The sequence below is a fragment of the Ovis canadensis genome, chromosome 19 (genome assembly GCF_042477335.2).
Source record: "Ovis canadensis isolate MfBH-ARS-UI-01 breed Bighorn chromosome 19, ARS-UI_OviCan_v2, whole genome shotgun sequence".
Lineage (NCBI taxonomy): Eukaryota > Metazoa > Chordata > Mammalia > Artiodactyla > Bovidae > Ovis > Ovis canadensis.
Window position 1 is genome coordinate 53,392,378 of NC_091263.1, and position 13,149 is coordinate 53,405,526.

General features: G+C 40.1%; 1 protein-coding gene across 2 annotated transcripts in view; it reads left to right on the forward strand.

Annotated features, from left to right (window-relative positions):
• CADPS (calcium dependent secretion activator) overlaps nt 1-13,149 on the forward strand; it is a 477,637-nt gene that overhangs the window by 224,498 nt on the left and 239,990 nt on the right. For both annotated transcript variants that reach the window (XM_069560455.1, XM_069560454.1), the window contains exons 5-6: nt 2,209-2,442; nt 6,492-6,613. In XM_069560455.1, the coding sequence (XP_069416556.1) occupies nt 2,209-2,442; nt 6,492-6,613 (356 nt within the window). The remainder of the gene's footprint in view (nt 1-2,208; nt 2,443-6,491; nt 6,614-13,149) is intronic.

A 13,149-nucleotide genomic window follows, 5' to 3' on the forward strand; every position in this document is an offset into this window, starting at 1 on the left:
TTTCCCTTGCAGACCTCAGTTTTATGAGCCTGTTTTTATGCTGTTGTTAGGAACTGTCCAAGTTCAGGGAGGAGTGATCACTCTGGATTTTTCCAATATTCTGCTGTAGAAAGTTTGGTGGAAGCCACCTCTGGGCCAGAGTGGTGGTGTCTTAACCACTGAATTTTCTTCCAGAGTTTCAAGACTGTGGCAGAGTTTCAAGGCCTTTCAAATGAAAAAGCCTTCAGTGAGTCCCAAAGATGTGTGTGATGAGGGATCACAGTTGATAGTAAAGCTGATTGGCAGGAAAGAACCCACTTCCTAGTCAGGATGGCTTTTCTCTCCATCTCCATGGCAACTGCAGGGCCAGCTGCTTCTAGTACAAATTAAAGATACCACTTACCCAGCTCCTCCAATATCCCATACAGATATGAGGTTCTGGCCCAAATATAAGGAGAAAGGAGATATATGACTGTAACAGCCTTCAGGCTATTATTATGTAACCTTTGCTACTTGGCAGCCTTAACATAAATTAACTTACCTCATCCTTCTCTTCACTTGTAAGAAGCACCATGTTGAAAAAGAGATGGGGAAATATTTGCAACCGTGTTCAGCTTATATAGACCTTCTTGGATTTATGGTTGCCTGTTATATTTTTCATGGAAAATCAGCAAATACAAGTGGCCCTGTCTTAGCCACGTCAACCCAATGTCAAACTCATCCTCATCCATCACACTCAGCCCAAGGGTCACCTTCTCTGGAAAGCCACCTCTGAATCTTTCAGGAAGACTTCACTTCTCATCTACTTCCGTCATAGCGTCTACCTTGATGTTTCCAATCCGTGTTCCCTGTGATCCAGGTGGAGTTCTACCCTGAGCCACAAAGATGGGAAACACAACTCAGGTCTAAGCAATTCAACATGACCCACCACTGGCCATGGAAACTGGTTCAGGGTATGCACATCAGTCAGAGTTCTGAGAATTCTGAGATAAAGATAATCCACCATCTGTGAGCATCACGAGAGATGTTCACTCTTTCTTTAGATAGGGTACTGTGGTATTGTGAAGTACAGGGCTTTAGCAACCTTTTTATGACATAAAGAGGAGCCAGACTGAGCATGAAGCCAACTCAGAGAAACTCAAACCCAGTTTTGAAGGAAAAACTTAGTTATAATGATATTATCTGACTCCTCATTCCAGCCTTGTCGGAAGCTGGTGCTACCCTAAAAGGACATTTTCAAACCAATACATTCCTTTTATTGTTTAAGTCAGTTCAAATTGGATTTTTCTGTCACTTGCAAAAAAAAAGACATCAAACTGGTTTGACTTGCCCCTCACCTGCTCAGTTATGGAGCTGGACTGCAGAGGGCTGATTCTTTGAGAAAAGAATCCAGAGTGTACTCATTCAAGATATCTACACAACTTAGAGCTGTGAAGAAACACATAGCCTGGCTAAAGCAAGTTGCCATTACAACCGAACTCTTAAGAAAGGGAAAAATAGGGGTATTTCCCAGTGGTCCAGTGGTTTAGACTCCACACTTCTGTAGACAGTGTGGGTTAAATGATCCCACATTCTGCATGGGATGATCAAAAAAAAAAAAAAGAAAAAATAGAGAGTTCAGTTCTGATACTGAGTTGTCTTGTCTTCTTTTCTAAGGAATTTTAATCATGTTTTTCATCACTTCATTAATTTTTCTTTCAGTTTTTCTTGAAAACAGTTAACTATTCCTCTTAGAAATAGCCACAGGCTACATTTGAAACATCTCAAATGAGCTCCTTTTGAATTATTCATGTGAGAAAATCTCTATAGATATCCAGAAATAAGGTGTCTTTCTGTCTCCTCAACTTAAAAACAACTGACTTGCATTTTCCTAAAAAAGAAAAACTGTTTAATATGAAACCAGATTTGAAAAAACATCACCCCATTTTTCATTCCATAAATCAAATATTCTGGAGATAACTAGAGGGGGGAGAAGATAGAACTATAATAAAACATTTCTCTCTTACTGTATATTATGTGTTTCTTACCTGTTAGAGATGATAAATAACTAGAAGGCAGGCAGCTGTCTACTCAACTCGACTGAACATTTTTCTAGCATGTGCCACAGTATCTGGGAAAATTTCACTAGTGGTAGATGTCATCAGAACTCAGGGCTGAAAGATGAAAATCTTTTATGTAAATCAAGTCTTTATTTACTCCATGGCTCATTCCTTTATTTTTCTTTACAAGGAACGCAAATTTCCCAAGTTCGTATCCAAAGAAATGGAAAACATGTACATTGAGGAGCTGAAGTCATCCGTCAACCTGCTCATGGCTAATTTGGAGAGCATGCCAGTGTCCAAAGGCGGCGAGTTCAAGCTTCAGAAACTCAAACGCAGCCACAATGCTTCCATCATTGACATGGGTGAGGAGAGTGAGAACCAGCTGTCCAAATCAGACGTCGTGCTGTCTTTCTCCTTGGAGGTAAAAAGCCCTAAATCCTTGAGAGCTTCCTGGCAGAGCAGGCCAGACTGGGGTGATTAGATGCATCACAATCAGCTTATTCTCCTTTTTGCTCCCCAGGAGCAGTTATTAAAATAACAGCTTGCTAGGCATGGGTCAGCTAATCAGCAAGTAATTTCCCATCTCCAGGAAACCATCCTTTTCCTTAGGAAATGCAATCTTAAGAACCACTTACTAAATTTAATGTTGAATTACTTTGCCCGTCTTAAAGCAGTTCTGAAAGATTTTGTAAATATCTTGTACAATTTAGAAAGTTTAACATTTTGGTAACCTATGTTCAAAAAAAAACAAACAATCTAGCTTCATTTCATGGTAGGTTGACAGTTTTCTCTTCAATTCCCTCTCCCATTGGCTTCTCCATAGAAAGGCCCTTGTTGCAGTGGAGCCTTGTTTAGTTTGTCTCATCACCCCAGGAAAGAACCCCCTTGGGCCAGAATTATGGCAGAAGTCTCAACATGTCAGTAGTTCTCTGTCACTTTGGCTCACATGTTTGTTTATTATACATGGAATGTAAGGAGTGGATCTGATCTAATTGCATCAGAATTATTAAAAACTGGTTCAGTGTGCACATTCCAGCACCCCCAGAATTATTGACCCAAATCTCTAGAGGAGGAGACTATAAATGGTGTGGCCACTTTTGAAAATAGCTTTGTGGTTTCTCAAAATGGCAAGCATAAAATTACCAGGTGATCCAACATTTCCACTCTTAGGTATCTGCCCTAGAGAGATGAAAATACATGGTCTCCACAAAGACTTGCTTACAAATGTTTATAGCAGCATTATTCAGTATAGTAAAAAATGGAAACAATCTAAATGTCTATCAACAGGTGAATAAATAGACAAAAATGAATGCTCTTCACCAATTAAAAAATAATAAGTTACTGATACATTTTTAAAAATACAGACAAACCTCCAAAACATTTTGCTTAATGAAAGAAGCCAGATGCAAGAGTCCACATATTATTTGATGCCATTGATATGAAATGTCCAGAAAAGGCACATATCCAGAAACTGAAAGTAGGTTAGTGTTGCCGAGGACAGGAGGTAGAAATGATCATAAGGAAACTTACTGGGAGAGAGAAAAATGTTCCAAGCAGTGATTTGTTATGATAGTTGTACAACCTAATACATTTATTGAAATTACCATATTGTACACTTGAAATGGTGAATTATATAATATGTAAAACATAATAAAACTCAATAAAATTGTCAGGAATAAAATCTCCACACAGAGCATAGCCCTGGAACGTGTGTTTTAAGGAGCTATCCAGGTACTCCTTACATACTCCAAAGTTGGAGACCCATTCATAAAATATGAAAGCTCAAACGCTGTAAGGATTTTATGATGATCCAAGATAGGAAACTAAGAGACTAGATCAAATTTCTGTAGATTTAATTAAAATTTGTAAAGATTAAATTAACATTCTAGAACATCATTGAGGCTTGCTGTGAATGAACTGCCGGTAATTTGTTTTACTGTGCTCAGTTCAGACTGGGATAGTCACATTGCAGTATTTTCAGCATGTATCTTGCAAGTGGAAGAGGCAGTCTTCAGTTAAATATAGAGCACTTGGTGCATGAAAAAATCACCAGTGTAATTTCACACAGACTCCCTTCTTTTTTTAAATACTGCCACCTGAGATACTGAATGCTTTTTCTTAGGTGTCTTTGAATTTGATGATTGCCAATTAAAGGTGGCGATTTATTCCCTACTGCCTCTTGTCTTTCTACTGAAAGGTGAGGGGAAAGTGGTTTATTGATCTTCATGAAGCTTTTAAGTCTGTAATTTTCTGATTCTTTATCAGTGCTCAATATTAAACAGCTGATTGTCAAAAATACCCATGTGGATGAGTCCCCAGCCGTACCCCCATGTGTACATGATTCAAACAGGTTGTAGCTTGTAAGTGCAAGTACAAAATGAAATGCCCTAGGTTTCCCAAATACTTTGTAATTAGAACGCTAGGTTGCTCATCATTCGAAGTCAGCAAGAGAAGGCCTTGTGTATCTGTTTGTGAATGTGTTTTGGTGGACACAGGAAGGGGAGCTAAAAAGAGGCAGAGAGAGAGAGGACTGTCATCTCATCAGGGCAGACTAGGTTTGAAATCGCAGGCTCGTACTAGATAAATTTTGTGTAGTTATAGAATTGCATGGCTGGAAGGGACAGAAGAGAACAGTCCCCTGAAGCAGGAGAACTAATGTCCAGGAACACAAGGGGAGTGTCCTTGGGCAGGTGGTGGTTGGGGAGAAGTGTTCTGATGAAAACCAGTAGGTATCTAGAATCCTTCACCATCATTCACTCAGTGAATCCTCACAACAACCCTTCAAGGCATTTGCAGATATGGAAACAAAGCCTTGGAGTAGTTAAGAACCTTGTAGATCATTACACAGCTGGTGAAGATGCAGGTTCAGGATTTGAACTCAGATCTTTAAAACTCCAAAAATTGTGTTCTTTCCCTAGAGCCTCTTATTTTTTTCATTTGATGGTTCTTTCCACCTAGTGAAAAGATGTTCAGTTACATGCATCATCTCATTAGATCCTCACACAGTAGCCATAGAGAGAGAGAGAACCTGTACCATTATCCCCACTCTACAGATGAGGAAACTGAAGCTCAAGAGATTTAAAAGTAGAGTGACTTGATGGTCAAGATTTGCCCAGTATCTGATGAGTGGTATACTGGCTTCTGGATCTGCAGCATGAGTATCTGCATCACCAGGAAACTAGTTACAAATGAGAGGTCTTGGGCTCTACCCCAGACCTGCTTGTCAGCAGCTAAGTGGGTGAAGCCCAGCAGTGTCTGGCTTATCCTTCCAGGCAATTCTGATTCACACTGAATTTGAGAATCCCTGGGCTATTATGCAGAAAATTGACTTGTGAATCCTGAGGCAGTGCAGGCCCTATTGTCGTAGGCTTCTTTGAACTGAGCCTGTTAAAGAAGTGTGCATTTTTTGCACATCCATAATCCTTCTCCGTGTGTAATGCCATTAGCTCTTTTGGAGTACAGGTCAGTGATTTGTTAATATCCCTTGGTCTTTATCGATCTCTGACATCATTTGTTCCTGATTTTTAAATCCGTGTCTTTTCCTCTCTTCTCTGCTCCCTTCCCTCTGATGAGTGGCAGTGTGTACCACTAAATATGAAAATAGCAGGTGATTGAATGGAGTTGGAGGGTAGTGGTGGGAAATGCCAGGAGCTGTAAATAATATAACTTGGTCAATCCAAACCCAGCCTTTTTCTCAGTCTAGACAGAGAGTATACAATTGTAGGCTTTTTTTTTTTTCCACTCTACAATGTTAGCCTGCACAGAATTTATTTATTTTATTTCTCTGTCTTAAAATTGTTGTCGAAATTTCAAGTTCAGATTTCTAACTTTGACTCTGATTCAGGTTTTCATTTTCTGGTAGCAGAAGCTGGAGTATTTGGTGATCCATTTACCTCTAGACCGAAGTAAAGCAAGGGAACAGGGGCTGTGGCAAAGTAGCAGTTGCCACCTTTGAATGGAGCTCTCCAGTTTGCCACAGTCCCCGTCACTCCCTTTTGCATCTCTGACTCTCATGCCAAATGGTACTTGCCCTTTATCTTAGCACTTGTGTTATCACTTACTTTTTGTAAAGAGGAAAGTGAATGTCTTGGTCTATGTCTCCAGCAGGTTCTGAGTTAAAAGCTAGACTCTATATTTTTTTAAGAAAGGAGAGTCTATTTCCTGTGGAAATGAAAAATCAAGATCTTATGTGTTTTTAACACAGAAAAATGTAGCCCATTCCACTTAATCCGGTTCCTGTGTGCATCTAAGTTAGTGAACCTTGTCTTTCCGTCTGGGAGGCAATAAGCTACACTATGAAGAATTGCATCTTTGTGCTGGATATGTCCCAACATGGCTGGTAGACACCTGATTGAAGTTCTCAGATACCTGTTGGGGTTTTGTGTATATGGTCTTAATGTATCTATTTTCCTCTGGCTGATGCTGTCCATAGACTTTGACAGTAAATTCTGCTGTGCTCTCTGTTTGCAGGTGGTGATCATGGAAGTCCAAGGCCTCAAATCCTTGGCTCCAAATCGCATTGTGTATTGCACGATGGAGGTGGAAGGAGGAGAGAAACTGCAGACCGACCAGGCCGAGGCTTCAAAACCAACGTAAGTTGTGTTTCTCCGTGGTTCACCTTCCAGGTGGTTCTTCTCATTGGCATCATTTTGGCCAACTCCCAAGTTGAAGCTTGGTTCCCCCAGAAGAGTACAGTGACATCCACCTTGTTTATTCTCCAGACAGAATGACTTGACTGCATTTTCGCTTAGCAGCCTTAATAAGGGTTCCATTCCTTCAGAGCAGAGAACAGAAGGAAATATGAGATACAGTCTCCTTTCTGAAGAGTTTATGCATTTACCTGACAGAGTTTAGTCATCACCTGCTGGTTTCAACAGGATATGCAGGGGAGCTTGATAGAATTTTTTAAATGATATTTACTAAATAATATTTGGTTTACAGTATAAGCATTTTTTCCAAAATCTTTCTCTGTGTGCCACAGTTATGAATATATCAGCTAAGCAGTACATTACATGAGGCACATTCCATTAATTTGTTAGGTAAACACATATTTATTAAGGACTCCCTGTGTGTGTGTGCAGTGCACGGTTGCACAGTGGAGAGGAAAGTAGTCTTTGTTATAGCCCAGCAGAGCTTTCAGTTGAATGGGGGAGCGGAAAAAGAGTCTCACAAATTTATAGCTACAAATAGATACAAATACTGAGAAAGAAGGAGTGCTTTGTGAGGAGACATCAGGGGAACCTGAACCAGTGTATAGAGACAGATTCAGAGCAGACCTTCTTGAGAAGTTATAAGACATTTAGGCTAGTATTATAAAAGCTGAGCAAAGGAGTTGGGAGTAGAAAGAGCATTCCATGCAGAGTCAGCTTGTGCAAAGGCCCTGTGGTCAGCAGAGGCCCTGTGGCATGGCAGCATTCAAAGAAGGCCAGTGGGGGTGGAGTCCAGAGAACAAGGTATGACATAATCTGCCACGAGGCAGGAAGAGGCCACACCATAAAGAACCTTACTAGACCACAGAGAGGATGGATAGACATGTATGATTAGACATGTGTTTTGAGAGGATTACCCTGGCTGCAGTGAAAAGGGCTGGAGTCACTGTAGGAGGCCACTTAGGATTCTATTGCATTGGTTCCCGGGAGCTATGATGATGAATGTATTTGGGTCAATAGACACTCAGGCTGCAAAAAATTCTTGAGAGATCACTGTTCTCTTCCCTCTCTCCCCACTGCCTCTTTCCTTTTCTATCTCAGTTAAACTAGCCTAGGATAATGAACATCTTTTTTATTATTGTTAATTCAGAATAAAGTCATAAAAAGGATAACCCCTAACAGCAGCTCTCCTCCCTCAAAGCATTATGAGCTGTTTGGCAGAACATGAATAACATACTGAGATGTTCAAACAAAAGAGTTCAAAGAAAGCACTGAATGTTTCCCTGACTAGGGAAAATCGGAGGGCATTGTGTGCCTTCAAGTGGTTCTTTGTATGAATACGCAAAGGCCTCAGATGCTCAGATCTGGGTGAAATTAACTATCGGGTGGAGGAGGAAATTGGAACCAAAGCAACTTGTCACACTCCATCCTTCCTCCCTTTTTAAAAATTTAGTTTCAGACTGAAAATGAATGCGGTTTCTTTTTTATCACCATTGATAAAAATCCCAATTTTCCCCCAGCTGTCACCATAGCCTGATCATAATCAGTGCTGCTAGGGTGTTGTATAATTTATATGTGTTTTTGAAACATGTGTCATGTGGTGGGAAGAAAAACTTCTTTGGTGTTCATGCTAACCTTTTACGAAGTTGAGCCCGATATAGTGTCATATGTAGGGAAGGAAGGAGAAGACTCTGATTATTTGAACATGCTGTTGTTTGATACCAGCTACTTAACTCAAAATGTAATTCATATCAGTTTATGGGGTTTAAAGGTTTCAGTTGCCAAGGTGAAGGATGAGCTGATTTTCATGTGCATATGAATGCTTAAAACAGAGTTTCAGATTACAAATATTGAATGCTTTGGTCTACCTATTTGAAATGCTGATGTTTCACATATATATTTACTGACTTCCATATATGTGGATTATTATGTCCATATTAATAAACATCTCACACTGAAGCATTTTGCTCTTCTAGCTAGAAGTTAAGTTTTTTCTTTATTACTCTTCAGTCAGTGAGTAGGTATTAGCAGAACCCCATAGAGGGCTTGTTTGTATTTTTTGTTTTTTAATACCATAAGAACGCAGCTTCCATAACTAGCATCAGGTCAAATCAGTCAGTAGTGGCTAACTAGAGTGCTATTTTGAGAGGGTTCTGAAGCCAGATCTATAGTCAGAGGAAAATAAAGCATGATCAATATGAAAAAAGAGGTACGAGTGGCTTGTGTTTGCCATTTCTAGAGTATCTCAAAGAGGTCTACCATAGTTTATGTTTCTTCCCGTCTCTTCCTTTCTCCTTCCTTTGTCAGTTCTCCTTATAAGCTCTGCTCAGCTGCCTTCTAAAGCCACAGTTGTTGCCCACGTCTCTCTCCCTTTTTCTTCATCATGGCTCACTGCTAACTGCTGCTCTGCCTCCAGTTTCACCCGGCAGGATGAAGGAGCCTGTGCACATTCACACAGGCGCATTTTCTTCTTCCCTCTCGTTTGGACTCACTCAGAATCCTCTTCATCATTTCTTTTCTCTGAAGCTTGTATTTCTTCTCCTTTCCTCCTTGCTTCTGCTCACAGTTTTTCCCATTACTAATCTCTAACTCTCATCTCTGCTACTTGATTTTGATTACCCCAAAAAGTACCCTGTGGAGGGTCATCTTTCATCTGCCCTAATAACTCCACTTCATCATCTGACAAATTTAGCCCTTTTCCTGCCCTATTCATCTTCTGATTCTTTTCTCTGACTATGCTACAACCAACTGATGCCCATTCTTTATTGACACATTCTAAAACCAGGATTCCATTGAAGCCTGTTTCATTTAGTACTTATAAATTCTATTGTTGCTGCTACCAAGTATTTTACCCATTTGCTGGAACTCTAATATCTTATCACGTCCTAGCCTATAAGGAATTTGGCTTTTTCTTTTTTCCAAGTACAGTCAGAAATTCAGGAGTATAGTGCATAACCCAGTTTATCCAAGAATATATTTTTTAAAACTCTAACGTATAGAATAATCCAAAAAAACAAAGACGGGACAGTGGTATCATGTTCAAGTTGACTTTGGGAAATGCAAGGCATTACATTTCTTTCTGAATTATTCAGTGCATATTGGCACTTTAAAGGCTTTGAAGATTTACCAAAGAAAAATAAACCTTGTTTTTTGTTGATCCATGAGTTTCCCAAATGATACTCAATTAACCCCTATTAGCATCCATTGGGAAAAGGCAATGGCACCCCATTCCACTACTCTTGCCTGGAAAATCCCATGGATGGAGGAGCCTGGAAGGCTGCAGTCCATGGGGTCGCTGAGGGTCGGACACGACTGAGCGACTTCACTTTGACTTTTCACTTTCATGCATTGGAGAAGGAAATGGCAACCCACTCCGATGTTCTTGCCTGGAGAATCCCAGGGATGGGGGAACCTGGTGGGCTGCTGTCTATGGGGTCACACAGAGTCAGACACGACTGAAGCGACTTAGCAGCAGTAGCAGCATCCACTGAAAATGCTGCTCTGTATTGTTCAACCCTAGCAGTGGAGGGTTCAAGCTCTCTCACCTCCTTCATCAAGGTTGCATCTTCTGTTATAACCAGAGCTCTGCCCCCAGGTGGTCATTTTTAATTAGGTGCCTATTATAAGAATGCTGTATTCATGAGTGAGATACACTGTGTGGTTGGAAAACATGTGTGTGAGTGTGTATGTGTACCCCTTCTCATCTTTCACTGTATCAGTCTCTTGGCTACATGTGGGTTATTCTGAAGCAGACCATATATCTTCTCAATTCTGTTGTCCTCCTCTCCTGGGTTTTTGAAGTAGGAAGCCAAAATATACAATCAGATTTTTTCAAGAGATATACTTACTTTAAAAAACATTGCCTTCATTTGCAACATACCGTTTCTGCTTTGGTAGGAAACTGATGAGGGGGCTGAGGCAGGAGTCACTGAAATCCCACTTTTCAATGAGCTTCTCAGGAAGGCGTGGAAATGGAGAGGCAAAGACTGTGGTTTCAAGAACTCAGATATATTTGCCCACCTCCTGTGAAATAGAGCAGAGGGATTTTCTTACAATAAGGCAGTGTTTTTCTTCTTTTTTACTTTTTATTGAAATATAGTGGATTTACAGTGTTGTGTTAGTTTCTGGCATACAACAAAGTAACTAGGTTACATATTCTTTTTAATATTCCCTTCAATTCTAGCTCATTTCAAAGTACTGAGTATAGCTTCCCATGCTATATAGTAGGTCCTTGTTGGTCATCTATTTTATATATAATAATTTGTCTCTACTAAAACAAAACTCCTGATTTTTCCCTCCCCAGCCTTCCCTTTTGGTAATTGCAAGTTTGTTTTCTCAGTCTGTGAGTCTGTTTCTGTTTTGTGGATAAGCTCATCTATGTCATATTTTAGATTCCACATGTAGTGATATCATATGGGATCTATTTTCCTGTCTCTGATTTTACTTCACCGAGTATGAATATCTCTAGGTCCATCATGTTGCTGCAAACAGCATTATTTCATTCTTTTTTATGGCTGAGTTATATACCACTTCTTTGTCCATTCAGTTGTTAATGGACAGGTTGCTTCCATGTCTTGGCTTTTGTAAATAGTGCTGTTGTGAACACTGGGGTGCATATATCTTTTCAAGTTAATGTTTTCTCCAGCTATATCCCCCAGAGCAGGATTGCTGAATTTTATGATAGTTCTGTTTTTAGTTTTTTAAGGAACTTCTCTACTGTTCTCTATAGTGGCTCCCACCAATAGTGAAGGAAGGTTCCCTTTTCTCCACACCCTCTCTAGCATTTGTTATTTGTAGATTTTTTTATGGTGGCCATTCTGACCGGTATGAGGTGATACCATACTTTAGTTTTGATTTGCTGTTCTCTATTAATTAGTGGTGTTAAGCATCTGTTCATGTGCTTTCTAGCCATCTGTATGTTTTACTAAAATGTCTATTTAGACATAGAAATGTCTGTTTAGATCTTCAAAGGCAGTGCTTCTTGAAGGGTGGCAGTCTTACTCTGCTGATAACAGAGATCATGTTAGGTGTTAGGAAGACCTAGAATTGAGTAACATGAAGTCATATGATAAAGAACTTACCCCTCCATGTATTTTTCAGTTTTTATGATCAAGTCAAGGAGAATGCTTATATTGGTTCTGGTAAATCTTTAATCTGAGGAGGCCTTACACATAGCTGTGTAAAGAAGAGAAGCCAACAGCAAAGGAGAAAAGGAAAGATATACCCATTTGAATGCAGAGTTCCAGAGAATAGCAAGGAGAGATAAGAAAGCCTTCCTCAGCGATCAGTGCAAAGAAATAGAGGAAAACAACAGAATGGGGAAGACTAGAGATCTCTTCAAGAAAATTAGAGATACCAAGGGAACATTTCATGCAAAGATGGGCTCGATAAAGGACAGAAATGGTATGGACCTGACAGAAGTAGAAGATATTAAGAAGAGGTGGCAAGAATACACGGAAGAACTATACAAAAAAGATCTTCACAACCCAGACAATCACAATGGTGTGATCACTCACCTAGAGCCAGATATCCTGGAATGTGAAGTCAAGTGGGCCTTAGGAAGCATCACTACAAACAAAGCGAGTGGAGGTGATGGAATTCCAGTTGAGCTATTTCAGATCCTAAAAGATGATGCTGTGAAAGTGCTTCACTCAATATGTCAGTAAATCTGGAAAACTCAGCAATGGCCACAGGACTGGAAAAGGTCAGTTTTCATTTCAATCTCAGAGAAAGGCAATGCCAAAGAATGCTCGAACTACTGCACAATTGCACTCATCTCATAAGCTAGCAAAGTAATGCTCAAAATTCTCTAAGCCAGGCTTCAGCAATACGTGAACCATGAACTTCCTGATGTTCAAGCTGGTTTTAGAAAAGGCAGAGGAACCAGAGATCAAATTGCCAACATCTGTTGGGTCATCTAAAAAGCAAGAGACCATCAGAAAAACATCTATTTCTGCTTTATTGTCTATGCCAAAGCCTTTGACTGTGTGGATCACAATAAACTGTGGAAAATTCTGAAACACATGGGAATACCAGACCACCTGACCTGCCTCTTGAGAAACCTATATGCAGGTTAGGAAGCAACAGTTAGAACTGGACATGGAACAGTAAACTGGTTCCAAAACAGGAAAGGAGTAGGTCAAGGCTGTATATTGTCACCTTGCTTATTTAACTTCTGTGCACAGTACATCATGAGAAACGCTGGGCTGGAAGAAGCACAAGGTGAAATCAAGATTGCCAGGAGAAATAACAATAACCTCAGATATGCAGATGACACCACCCTCATGGCAGAAAGCGAAGAAGAACTAAAGAGCCTCTTGATGAAAATGAAAGAGGAGAGTGACAAAGCTGGCTTAAAGCTCAGCATTCAGAAAACTCAGATCATGGCATCCAGTCTCATCACTTCATGGCAAATAGATGGGGAAACAGTAAAAACAGTGACAGTCTTTATTTGGGGGGGCGGCTCCAAAATCACTGCA